The 14014-nt window shown below is 44.7% G+C and overlaps 1 protein-coding gene across 1 annotated transcript in view; it reads right to left on the reverse strand.

Annotated features, from left to right (window-relative positions):
- The window catches only part of adam15 (ADAM metallopeptidase domain 15), a 168254-nt gene that overhangs the window by 40844 nt on the left and 113396 nt on the right, over nucleotides 1-14014 (reverse strand). Inside the window, exon 22 of the mRNA XM_080753863.1 lies at nucleotides 5638-5794. Within this exon, the coding sequence (XP_080609989.1) occupies nucleotides 5638-5794 (157 nt within the window). The remainder of the gene's footprint in view (nucleotides 1-5637; nucleotides 5795-14014) is intronic.

The raw sequence follows: 14014 nt of genomic DNA on the forward strand, positions 1-14014 counted from the left end.
ATGTCCACGTTTTCCAAGAGGTTGCTAACTTTTGTACTATTTATATGATCGGTGAATTGCTCGTGTTTTGTACTTTTGTATTTTTATATGATAGGTGAATTACCCGTGTTTGACTTGTGTATGATAATCTGGTGTGTTTGTCTTGTTATGTTTTGTTGATGTCTGTGATGTCCTGTCTTTCAAAAAAATCATAATAAAAATTAATATAAAAAAAAAAAAAAAGAATTTTATATGTCTACTGTGAAAAAAGAATGTCGTTTTTGAGTGGGGATCAACGAAACTCACAATTGAGCCGAAATTTGGCGACCTAATAAGACGAGAGAGAGCGTGCAAAAACTGAGCCGCAAACCACATTGGCCGACCATCAATGCAGCAGAAGCTGCTCACTGTGAAAACAAAATAAAATTCCGTAAATAACGGTACATCAGTGAAGTTAATAATTACCGTTATTGAAGTTAACAAAACTGCAACAGGTTGTAAAGTGAAATCACTTTACCTTAATGTAAACGAGTTGGCTCCACATCACTCACTATCCTCTTCAAATTCACCATCCTCCCCGCAAGCAGCATTGTCCTTATCGTCTTCATCATCCATTACAACCAGCTCGTTGTTTAGCAGCTGTTTAGCAGCTCCTCTGCGGCGCGGCTGTTCTCATCACGCTGTCGGCCAGCATCTCTCGTCCTGCTGCGCACGGCTGTCCCTCTCTGAAGCAGAGGATGCGTTCGTCTTCACTCCCATGTTCTTATCTAAAATGCCTTTTGAGGTGACAGCCTTGCCCACGTAGTCAAAAAAGGAAACCAGTTTTTCAGGGAGTTTGTCTGGGTCTTTCTGTGCCATGGTTGTGCGTCGTCTCAGTGACATGCCATTGCGCTGCAGGTACTTTTGTAGCCAACCATTACTGGCCACAAACGGCTTGTTGTCAGCGTCACTCACTGTTTTGTAGATTTCCTTGGCTTTGTTCTGTATCATTTTTCTTGAAACGCGGTTGTGTTTGTCTCGCATTGCAAAAACCCAGTCTGTGAGTTCTGTCTCCATCTCCTCGCTTACTTTCTTTCTCCCTCCTCCAGTAAGACGGGCCCGTTTGTTGTCAGCGGCCTGCAGCTCGTTCTTCTGTTTTTTCCAATATCGTATCTGTCTCGAATAAACGTTAAAGTGTTTTGCTGCCTTCTCCCCGGAATATTCTGCTGCATAACGCAAAACCTCCTCTTTAAACTTAATGTCAAACTTTCTTTTCTTCTTGTTAGTACTAGTACTGGGGGTAGCCATGCTCACTGCTTATCTGTTGTGTTGTTGTATGGTTTCGTGCGTGTGTTCTGTTCCATTTACGGAAGTATGCAGGTGGAACGTCTCGCGGTTTCTCATAGTAAGCAGCACTGAGACGTAAAAAAAAGAGGAAAAAGGGAGGCTCTTATTGGAGCGTCGGCTCTTATTTACTTGTTTCAATTGCGCACCCGGAAATTAAAGAAGGTCCGGTTCTTTATTAAATATAGCCCTTACCCGTTCAAAGATATGAGCTCCAAAATGATGTGCAGTGTGTGGGTTATGGGATGTGCACTGTGCATACAGTATATGAGGGATGGAAAGTAACTTTAACTGGTGCTTGCATGATAATATGTAGGAGCATCAATGTAAGAAATACCCGTTTCGTTTAATGGCTATCCCCCCCCCCCCCGCCCGCCCGCCCGCCCGCCTGCACACACACACACACTCCCCCCCCCCCCCCCCCGTGTGTGTGTGTGTGTGGGTTTGTGTGTGATTGTGCTTGAACAACAGCGCCCCTCCCTTAACATGTGTGGTCACAAAAGGTACTGTAGGCTAAATAGATATAGATACACCATAAAAATGCTATTATACAGCATACGATTTGTGAAAGTGACAAACGGGCTTCACAGTTATGTCAGGTGTGTTCATATGCTGATGGTGATGCGATTTCAGATCAATTGCTCCAGCCACCGAGGAGAAACGCTGAGACAGACAGACACTCACTCACTCACTCAGTCAGTCAGTCAGACATTTGCAAAATTATAGTATAGATAGGATATTATTAGAGAATTTACAGTATGTTGTGTCTTTAACATTGCGGCTGCCTAATCATAACTAATGTAGATTAACGCCATGTATATTTCCCATTGTTGTCTCCACCAGCCGAAGGCTTTTTTTTTTTTCACCTGATTTTCGGTGGCGGCGTGCACGCGGTTGTGCGCGTGGCGGCCCCCGTTCACGGCCATGCAACGTCTTGTCTTTCACACGGAGAACAAAAAAAATCCAACCGTGGCGATCAGTGAGTCTGCTATAGTCCATGGAAAATGGGGCCGTTCTGACCAAACAAGCAATGGGGATAGACAAAGCGTGGAAAAGCCAGTTTACGGAGCCAAGATTAATGGATGTATGTGAGGAAGTGAAGTCGAGCAGGAGCTGCGTTTGCGAAGCATCATGGGATATGAAGTGTTTTCGCTCACCAGCTGCCGCCGCAGCAGCGCCTGTTTACCTGGTTACCATGGTAACCAGCTAACACGTCCCTAACCGTGATACCGCACCGCGGTAATAGAGGCCTTTCTGGGCCCGCCCCTTTCCCCCCTCCCCCTGAGCAGCAGCCATGATGGAGCTACTGCTGCAGCAGTGTGTGTCTATGTCTATGTCTATGGAGATGGGACTGGTAATGAAATTAGTCATTACCAGTCCCATCTCCATGATATTTAGATCTAATTCCATCGCCAGTTCCATCCGCATGATTTGTAGATCTAATTCTATGAGTCCCATCCCCATGATTTGTAGGTCTAATGCCATCGCCAGTCCCATCCTTATGATTTGTAGATCTAATTCTATCAGTCCTTTCTCAATTATGTGTAGGTATAATTCCATCGCCAGTTCCATCCGCATGATTTGTAGATCTAATTCTATGAGTCCCATCCCCATGATTTGTAGGTCTAATTCCATCGCCAGTCCCATCCTTATGATTTGTAGATCTAATTCTATCTGTTCCATCTCAATTATGTTTAGGTCTAATTCCATCGCCAGTTCCATCCGCATGATTTGTTGATCTAATTTTATCAGATCCATCCCAATGATTTTTACGTCTAATTCCATCGCCAGTCCCATCCTTATGATTTGTAGATCTAATTCTATCTGTTCCATCTCAATTATGTTTAGGTCTAATTCCATTGCCAGTTCCATCCGCATGATTTGTTGATCTAATTTTATAAGATCCATCCCAATGATTTTTAGATCTAATTCCATCAGTCCCATCTCAATTACGTGTAGGTCTAATTCCATTGCCAGTTCCATCCGCATGATTTGTTGATCTAATTCTATATAGTTCCATCCTCATGATTTGTAGATCTAATTCCATCGCCAGTCCCATCCTTATGATTTGTTGATCTAATTCTATCAGTCCCATCTCAATTATGTTTAGGTCTAATTCCATCGCCAGTTCTATCCGCATGATTTGTAGATCTAATTCTATATAGTTCCATCGTCATGATGTGTAGATCTAATTCTATCACCAGTCCCATCCCCATAATGTGTAGGTCCAATTCTACCGCCAGTCCCATCCCCATGATTTGTAGGTCTAATACCATCGCCAGTCCCATCCTTATGATTTGTAGATCTAATTCTATCAGTCACATCTAAATTATGTTTAGGTCTAATTCCATCGCCAGTTCCATCCCCATGATTTGTAGGTCTAATTCGATACAGTCCCATCCACATAATTCATCTGCTTACAATAAATGTGACAAATCTCTGTGAGTATGTATGTATGTATGTATGTATGTAATCCACTTATCTCAAGAAACGTTTGTCCCACCGGCTTCAGGTTCGGCACATGCATTCCCCGCCACGGCGCAGAATGCAGTGCCTGGCCTCGACCCGACCCGATATGCGGTTTTCCGGAACCGGTGTGAAACTTTCGGAATCTCCTTATGCGGAGCTGATTGTTCACATCAGGCTGTTCCGGAGGAACCGGCGCAAACACTGACTCATTGTGACATCACTTCATAAAAGGCTCTGACATCATGTACGCCACATGAGTCACCAATATCCAGGCCCCCCTATGCTCTGTTCTGGTCTTGGATTAATGACTCTGCTTTACTCTGCCACATTTGCTCATGAACTACTTTGATCTGATGTACACCAAGTATCATAATGAGATAACTGCGGAGGTTAAAGGAGCACTTCGCCAATTTTCAACCTCATCTCATAAGATCAGTCCTACAGTGCACTATAACATGGCACTGTTTATGGAAATAGATCTTCAAATTATAGGGCTGGGGATGGAATCATGGGAATGGACAATCATAGAGATGGTACTGGCTATCGAATTAGAAGTATGAATCATGGGGATAAGATGGTGATGGAATTAGACCTACACATAATTGAGAGGGGACTGATTCCATTAGATATACAAATCATAAGGATGGGGCTGGTGATGGAATTAGACCTACAAATCAAAGGGATGGGACTAGTGATGGTATTAGACCTACACATCCTGGGGATGGGACTCATATAATTAGATCTACAAATCATGTGGATGGGACTAGCAATAGAATTAGACATACAAATGATAGGGATGGGACTGGTGATGGAATTAGATCTACAAATCATAAGGATGGGACTGGCGATGGAATTAGACCAACAAATCATGGGGATGGGATTCATAGAATTAGATCTACAAATCATGCAGATGGAACTGGTGATGGAATTAGACCTACACATTATGGGGATGGAACTGGTGATGGAATTTGATCTACAAATCATGGGGATGTGACTGTATGGAATTAGATCTACAAATCATGCGGATGGAACTTGCTATGGAGTTAGACCTACACATAATTGAGATGGGACTGATAGAATTAGATCTACAAATCATACGGATAGGGCTGGCGGTGGAATTAGATCTACACATCATTGGGATGGATCTGATATAATTAGATCTACAAATCATGCAGATGAAACTGGTGATGGAATTGGACCTACACATTATGGTGATGGAACTGGTGATGGAATTAGATCTACAAATCATGGGAATTAGATCTAAAGAATATGGAGATGGGACTGTATCGAATTAGACTTACAAATCATGGGGATGGAACTGGCTATAGAATTTGACCTTCACATAATTGAGATGGGACTGATAGAATTAGATCTACAAATCATAAGGATGGGACTAGCGATGGAATTAGATCTACAAATCATGAGGATGGAACTGTATAGAATTAGATCTACAAATCATGTGGATGGAACTGGCGATGGAATTATACCTACACATAATTGAGAAAGGACTGATAGAATTAGATCTACAAATCATAAGGATGGGACTGGCTATGGTATTAGACCTACAAATCATGGGGATGGGACTCATAGAATTAGATCTACAAATCATGCGGATGGAACTGGCGATGGAATTAGATCTAAATATCATGGAGATGGGACTGGTAATGACTAATTTCATTACCAGTCCCATCTCCATAGACATAGACACACACTGCTGCAGCAGTAGCTCCATCATGGCTGCTGCTCAGGGGGAGGGGGGAAAGGGGCGGGCCCAGAAAGGCCTCTATTATTATCACGTTCCTGGGAGTTTTTGGCATCAGAACATACCAATACATGACAGAAAGAGAGACACACACAGAGAGTTACCGGTTATGTTGGCGTCCTGTCTTATCAAAAGGGGCGGGGTCTCGCAGACACAGCAGACGGTGCCGACATCGAGGGAAACGCAGGATGATGAAGAGGAGGATGACTGGCACGATGAAGAGGAAGATCACCAGCAGTGCAATGTGTGCCGCACCTGATTCTACAGACACGCACACATGCATACGTGCACGCACGCATGCATACGTGACACACACACACACACACACACACACACACACACACACACACACACACACACACACACAGTGAAAAAGCAAAAAAGCTAAGTTATGTTGTGGCTACTAAAGGTTGAATGACATCCAAAGTCTTATCTGTCTGGATTGAATATAGAAACGGAACGGAATATCTCACGCCCACACACCTTGTGACCGATCACACCGTGCTAACTTCTGACCAATCACGCAGACCTAACTTCTGACAAATCGCAAGTATCCAACTTCTGACCAATCACACTGTCCTGTCCACAAGTTTTGATTGACGTAATTTTGTAGGCCTAGTTAAAACCTACCTTGTAATGCTGACATATTGTAGTTATATGTAGCATGTCATAGCATACCCTGTCATGATGTCATCATTTCCCTGCACCATTTTCCTGACCTACTTTTCCTGACATCATGTCCAGTATGGCATTCACGAATAGGCATTTTTAGTATTCGAATTATTCGACCTCAAAGTATTCGAATATTCGACAGGTCAGGCCAAACTGGCCAAATATTAAGTAAGCAAGTAACAAGAACATTGTGAAAATAGCAGATCTGCATTAAATGTAATACCTACAATTCCAAGTGCTTGTCAGGGTGGGGGTCCCCAGTTCAAATATGTTTATTTTGGGGGTCAAAGTCTAAAAAGGTTTGAGAACCCCTGGTATAGAGCATTAACAAATTCATGTACTTACTGTACTCTGTACTCTGTTCTTGTTTTTTCTTTTTATCTTTTTCATACTTCTCTGTAACTTTGTAAATAACCTTATACTGCTGTGCTGCCTCTGGGCAACACATATTCCCCCTTGGGATAATAAAGGTATCTATCTATCTATCTATCATCCACCAGGGGCATTTAACTCATTCTTATGACTTCCTATCTAGCCAAGAGAGAGAGAAAAAAAAAACTAACTAACTAAACTAGTGACTTTGATATTCGAATAGTTGGTGAATGCCCTAATGTCCAGCATGCACAGTTTTGGAGGGTTACAGTAGGTGTTAGGTTTTTCGCGTGGCCAGACTGTCCAACACTCCTGCGATTTGCAAATGCTCCCGTCATACAGTCTGGGGCAACTTATGATGAGTATGGGATAAAGAGGATATGACGCACCCACTCCCTTGGTGCAGTAGCGATAACAAGTCCTACTGGACGTGTTTTGTCTTCTCTGAATATTTTTTGGGGGCGTTGTTTCATCTTTCTCTGGTGTTGTTGGTGTTACGTCCATGATGTTTTCAAATGTTTTCTTAAAGGGATATTCCACTTTCAACAGGTAATCAGCTTATGGGCTTTTCTCCACATACACACCCATTGCAATTTCAAACTGCATTTTAATCATGACAGATTCATTAAAAACACCAATTATTTTTCTGGTGACTCATACTACCCTCCTAATACGTGAGCAGGCCGTATTTTTTCGATAACTTTCTTCATTTATTTTTAATAATTATTTGGGAAAATTTAAAAAATGAAATACAAAAAATAATTATTAAATCTAAATGAAAAAAGTTATATAAAAAACATGGCCTGCTCACATATTAGGATAGGCTGTATTGCGTGGCTGGTATCGTTCGGTTTCGTTCCCGCCCCATGGGCACTACATAAACTTTGCTTCATTAGAAAGATCTATTGATAGTAAGTAAGAAACAAAAAGTTCTCCGCCTGTCACTTGCACAATCTTTGTCACCAGACAGAAATGTATTTAATGGGAATAACAAAAAAACGAAAATCTTGTGCTGCTGTTTTTACTTGTAAAATTTGCTATATTGATTTTGGCAACACAAAATCTTTCTCAAATGTCATAAATACATCTACCTAACATCTGAAACAAGTATTGGTTTCTTAGTATACTCATATGCAAATTTAGATCATGTAATGTAGCAAATTTGTTGAAGCAAACGCTTCAATGTAAGTGATTGTCAGTGACTGTAATTTAAGTAAAATTGGTGTCTATTTCATGGTTTCACGTCAAGAGAAACTCAATGGAATACTTATCTTCATGATTGGGTGTGTCTGGATCTATAATTTACATATTTCCAAGATGGATGCCACCCGAAAATGAGCTTTACTATGACTTTTACAGTGACAGCTGGCTGTTATGACAAAAGCAATATGAACACATTTGGTCAGTTTTACCTCAGATTCTATCAAGAGTTGTGGGGATGATTGTGGAGAAAAATCTGAGAAAACGTACATACAGCTAAATGTATCTTAAAGATGATATTTTTAATTCATCACATTGCTGAACCACCTACTCCCAAGTGTTTCTTGAAGTCCAGGGACCCTATTATGATCCAGGTCTTATGCCTTATGCATTAACTTCTTTTCCTTTTTTTACTATTTTGTTTTTGTTTTTTAAATATTTCAAATAGCTGATCTGCAAGTTCACAACGTGCAGATGTAGATCAGCATTTTAAGTATTTAAAAATGTTTTTCAAAATAGTGAAAAAAAGGTAAAGAAGTTAAGGCATAAGGCATAAGACCTGGATCATAATAGGGTCTCCTGAGCACTGGGAAGTTGGAGATTCTAGAGACTTCATCAGATGGCCTGGCTGAAGACCTTTTACTTGTGTGGCACCTACTGTAGGTAGAATAGCTTCCAACATCACAGTTGCTGAATTCTCCTCCACATGCAGAAGCTGGTTTACCTGGCTTTTCAGCATTCTGTGTAAACTTTCACCCAAAGGCTAGCATTATTGGCTACCTTCCACTCATCCCAGCATCGCCAACAGATCCTTCTGTCCTCAGAAAAGAGATGAAACAACTCTTCACTACATAAGTACACCATTATCACTGGAGATCAGACAGTAACAAGATGAGTTTGGCAATGTAGTCCTGTTGCTGGGAGGCTTCTACCAAGCTCACAACTACTGAACATGAAGGCTATTTGCAAGATTATCAGGGATGGCAGGGGCAGATGATTTCCTTGTTGCAGCAAGTCTTGGTCGAGAAGGAACTGTCAAGAAGATGTTTGTTGAAAAGACACAATACTACCAAACTGTACATGCCCTCAAAGTCCTGTTTGAAAAGGAGATAACTGGCAGTAGTTAGAAATGACGAGGCATCCATAGATGGCAGTCTTAGGAGATCAGCTGCTGCTTTTCAGGACTCATTCAATGGGAATCAATCCTCTAGGCAAACTTCCTGGAGATGTCAGATATTCTCCAAAGGTTTATCTACTACGAGCGGGAAGGTGACTGGACAGGACATCTCTGTTAATCAGCAAGAATGCTACCCTACCTCACTTCAGTAGGCCACTACAAGTACGGGCAGCAATTTTTACCTTTGTATTTGCCTTAGATGAAGAAATTACCGGAAACAGCTTCAGAGGTACATGAAGCACTGATGGCAGATGTATGTGTTGGCTGACGAGCAGATGGCAGCCACAACAGTAGTGTTTCTTTTGACATGCTACTGAGGAGAAGATGGACGACAACCTTCACGTGGTCTTCTCTGTGAGTAGCAAGGTCAGGGTGAGAGACCCGCTTGCGAAACCAATGTCGCCAACTAATCATCGTCAGCCTGACAGACCAAGGTGTAAGAGATCAGGGGGATGCAAGTCCAAGACAGGACGGGTGTCTATCCCGACGATCGACCACCAAGGGCTGGCAGTGCTCCAGCTAAACGTCGAGGGCCTTACCAACGCCAAACTCGAGATCATACACCACCTCGCCGACTCCCACAAGGTTGCAGCTGTCCTCCTACAGGAAACCCACTGTATGGCTGAAGACATCCTCAAGCTGCCCGGGTTCCACCTCGCTGGTTCCATCCTCAGCAGACATCACGGGATTGCGACCTTCGTGAGGTCTGATCTTGGGTGGGCAGCCACTGGCCAATCACCACCAGGCGCCAGCGTTGAGTGGCTGTCCACTAGGATACAGGCAACATCGGTTGTAAATGTGTACAAGCCCCCACCATCTACACTGACCGTGTCAGCCCTCCCGCTCATCCAGGCACCTGCCATCTATGCAGGGGACTTTAACTGCCAGCACACTGACTGGGGATACTCCCACACAACACCAGATGGAGAGACGCTGTGTGAGTGGGCCTCCAACGCCAATGCTCAGCTCCTGTTCGACCCCAAAGAGCCACCAAGTTTCCACTCCTCAAGATGGAACACCTTCACCAACCCAGACCTCGCATTTGCTGTTTGCCGCAATGGCGACCCAATCCCGGAGAGACAGGTTATCGAGAGGTTCCCCCGGTCACACCATCGACCGTCTGTCATCCAAGTCCCCTCACTGGTACAGCCAGTAGGGGGCAAACCTGTCCGTAGGTGGAACTTCCGGAAGGCCAACTGGCAGGCATTCACCGCGGAGACAGAGAGAACATCAGCCAGCCTCCCGGATCCAGGAATCGCCGATGTCGATACAGCATATGCAGCCTACTGCAATTTGCTCTTAAGTGCAGCAAAAAAGTCCATCCCACGCGGCTACAATGCGAGCTACATCCCGGGCTGGGACGAGGAATGCAATCACCTCCTGCGTGAACACCAGCAGGCTGGCTCAAGGGAGGATGTGGACACGACTGCAACGGCACTACTCCACAAGCTGGACGCCACCCGAAGGGCCAGATGGACTGAAACCGTTGAATCAATCGATTTCACCCATTCCAGCCGTAAGGCATGGCAGATCCTAAACCAGCTTACTGGCAGGAAAACATCACCCACCAAGTGTCCTGTGACAGCAGATGCCATTGCATCCCAGCTCCTGAAGAACAGCCAATTCCAAGGGGCAGACAAGAACTTTGCCCGCCTTACACTGCGCAAGGTGTCTTCCCTCTCTAGGGCACCCAGCGTCGATGCTGACATGTCCAGAGACTTTACCATCGCTGAACTTAGGGCAGCCATCGGCAACCTTAGGCAAGGCAAGTCCCCTGGGCATGACAACATCCACCCGGAGTTCCTGATCCACCAGAGTGAGAAAACATCTGCCTGGCTTTGCTCTTTCTTCTCTTCCTGCTTTCAGAGGCCAAAACTACCAAAGACTTGGCGCCGTGCTACTGTCATTGCCCTGCTCAAGCCAGGCAAACCTGCGGATGACCCAAAGGCCTACAGACCCATCTCGCTGCTCTGCGTCCCATTTAAGACCCTGGAGAGGATGATCCTCAGTCGCATAGAGCCAGTAGTGGACCCACAGCTTCCAAGGGAACAGGCTGGTTTCAGGCGGGGCAGGTCAACAGTAGACCAAGTAACTCTGCTCACTCAAGACATCGAGGACAGCTTCCAGGCCAATGAGAAAGCTGGTGTTGTGTTGCTTGACCTAACGGCTGCCTATGACACCGTCTGGCACCGAGGACTTCACCTGAAGCTCCTGAGGACCATCCCAGACCGGCATATGGTGAAGTTCATAATGGAGATGCTGTCCAACCGCAGCTTTACCCTTCGGACCAGCGATGACCAGCGAAGTAGACTGAGAAGGTTGAGAAACGGGGTGCCACAGGGGTCTGTCCTCTCACCACTGCTATTCAACGTCTACATCCATGACCTCCCGGAGACGTTATCCAGGCAATATGGATACGCAGATGATCTGGCCATCATGCTGCGACAACCAACATGGCCAGCGGTGGAAGAGGGTCCTAACCAGGACATGGGCACCTTGGCTGCCTACTTGCGCAGATGGCGTCTGCAACTGAGCATGGGGAAGACTATATCTGCCGCATACCACCTGTGCAACAAAGAGGCAAAGAAGGAGCTGTTGGTGTCTGTCGACAACAATCGTCTGGAACACCAATTTGCCCCCAAGTACCTCGGGGTTCGGCTAGATAGGACACTGTCCTACAAACAACACCTGGAAGAAGTGAGAGCCAAAGTGACATCAAGGGTCTCACTTATCCGCCGCCTCGCTGGCACAACCTGGGGTGCCTCTGCCAGGACACTACGTATATCGACGCAAGCCCTGGTGTTCTCTGCGGCAGAATACTGTGCCCCAGTCTGGAGTAGGAGCCCACATGTGAAGAAGGTTGATCCTGTCATCAATAATGCCCTTCGGATCATAACTGGCTGCCTGAAACCCACCCCTGTGTCCTACCTGCCAGTCCTAGCAGGAATTCCCCCGGCCAGCCTAAGACGAGAGGCCGCTACCCTCACACTCGCAAGGAAAGCCCAAAAACATGACTGGCATATCTTGCATGAAACAACAACAAAGGCAGTGCCCCCAAGCAGACTGAAGTCCCGCCACCCATACAATAGGACAGCTCAAGGGATGCTTGGTTCCATCCCTGAGGACATGTCTGCAAGAACATGGCTGGCAACTGCCTGGAGGCGGGAATGGGAGTCGGCTGAGCCCACAAGTATGCACCATCACATCCTAGACCCGGGAGATGGAGTCGAAGGAGAACACCTGCCACGCCGGCAGTGGACCCTGCTGAACCGCCTTCGCACTGGGGTTGGCCGCTTCAAAACACCCATGAAGAAGTGGGGCCTGGCAGACAGCGCAGTATGCGAGTGTGGAGAACCCGAGCAGACTGCAGAGCACATAATCACCACCTGTCCTCTGTACAGACCTCCTTCAGAGGCCGGTCTCTTCCAAGTGGGACCAGAGACGAGGGCGTGGCTTTCCAACACTGAGCTGGACATATGACGAAGATACACGAAAGAAGAAGAAGAATGACATGCTACTGGAACAGACATATAATGCTGATGCCAAGGAAGCAAGTGGTCTGGATGGCATTACACTCAGCCCTGTCTCTGCAGAGCTCAAGTCTATGCTCCACCTCCACCCCTCCAACCCACACCATTTCAGCAGTGGACACTAACCCATCTACAGTGACCACATCATCCTTGCTCAACATATCTACAGGACAGTGTGCTGATTCCACAGTCAAGTGTTTTGCATGTTGTTCACTATAGTTGAAGACAAGCAAACCTGTACAGTATGTCTGCAAGACTGTCTTGTACTGATTTATTTCAGTGCCAGAACAGGTCGGAAACGGATTTTGCCTGGTTAATAAACCAGGCCGAACACAGCAACACCCCCTGGCGGTAGTCGTGTTGTAGTACGGTCTGGCACCGATCCTTTGAGATTCTATTTCCTCAACCAGCTTCAAGGGTTGGCCAATCAGGGTTGTATGCTTGGGGCACGTGGTTTCTGTAGGCTTGGGGCACGTGGTTTGGGGCAAACCCCAGAAATGAAAACTCTTCCTGAAATCCCAGACTCTCTTCCCAAAACGAAGTGTGTGATAGAGGCCGGCAACGCCAGGCAAAAACGGATTGCCAGAACTGTGAGAATGTTTCAAAAGAAACAAGCTTTATGGGATGAATTTGGTTCCATTTGTACAATCTCAGAGTTAAGGGCGTACTAGTACTGGTTGGACTCCTAATATGCCAAAATGTCACAATGTCATAGATATTCTGAAGAAAACCTGTCGACTTCGAATTCAGTAATTGGGTCTTATGATCAAAAACAAGACATTATAAGATATAAAATCAGCCACTGACACATTTTGTCCGTAGTACAGACATATTGATGACCCCTGGATGAAAGTGATAGGGATGAGTAATATACGCACCATGTCAGAATGTAAAATTAGCTAAATACTTGTTTTATTTCAAGATTTGCTTTTATCACATTTAAATGCAATACATATATGTGGATGGAAAAAGCTTAGCATTTGCTGTATTTTGTCACAGTACAGCCTTAGGCTTACGTTTTATGCTGCCAACATTTGTATGCATTTTTGTTTTGGTAGGGGGGTGTCTTGATGTAGCCTACAAATGGCAGATGTTGGGACACTGTGGTACTTAAATACATATTTTATACCTGACATGACCTTTTGTGCATTTATTATAGTCTTGTCCATTTTGGGAATTTTCCAATTTAGGGGGGTGTGATAGCAGTTTGATTGATTTTCATCCATTTCTGGCCAAGGTACCTTTCATTACACAGTTGGCTGTGAGATGTGTTATGAGACATAAGCTTTTAGCTAAATTTACTATGTGTACAGTATGTTTCAGTTTGCTGGGTGCCAATGCACATACATTGAGGCGTTTTCTTCAACAAATTTGCTATATTTCACGATCTAAATTCACATATGAGAATACTAAGGCACCAATACATGTTTCAGATGTTAAGTAGATGTATTATAGACATTTGAGAAAGATGTTGTGTTGCCAAAATCAAAATAGTACATTTTACAAGCAAAAACAGCAGCACAAGATTTG

The sequence above is a fragment of the Nannobrachium achirus genome (assembly GCF_963921795.1).
Source record: "Nannobrachium achirus genome assembly, chromosome: 2".
NCBI classification, from domain to species: domain Eukaryota; kingdom Metazoa; phylum Chordata; class Actinopteri; order Myctophiformes; family Myctophidae; genus Nannobrachium; species Nannobrachium achirus.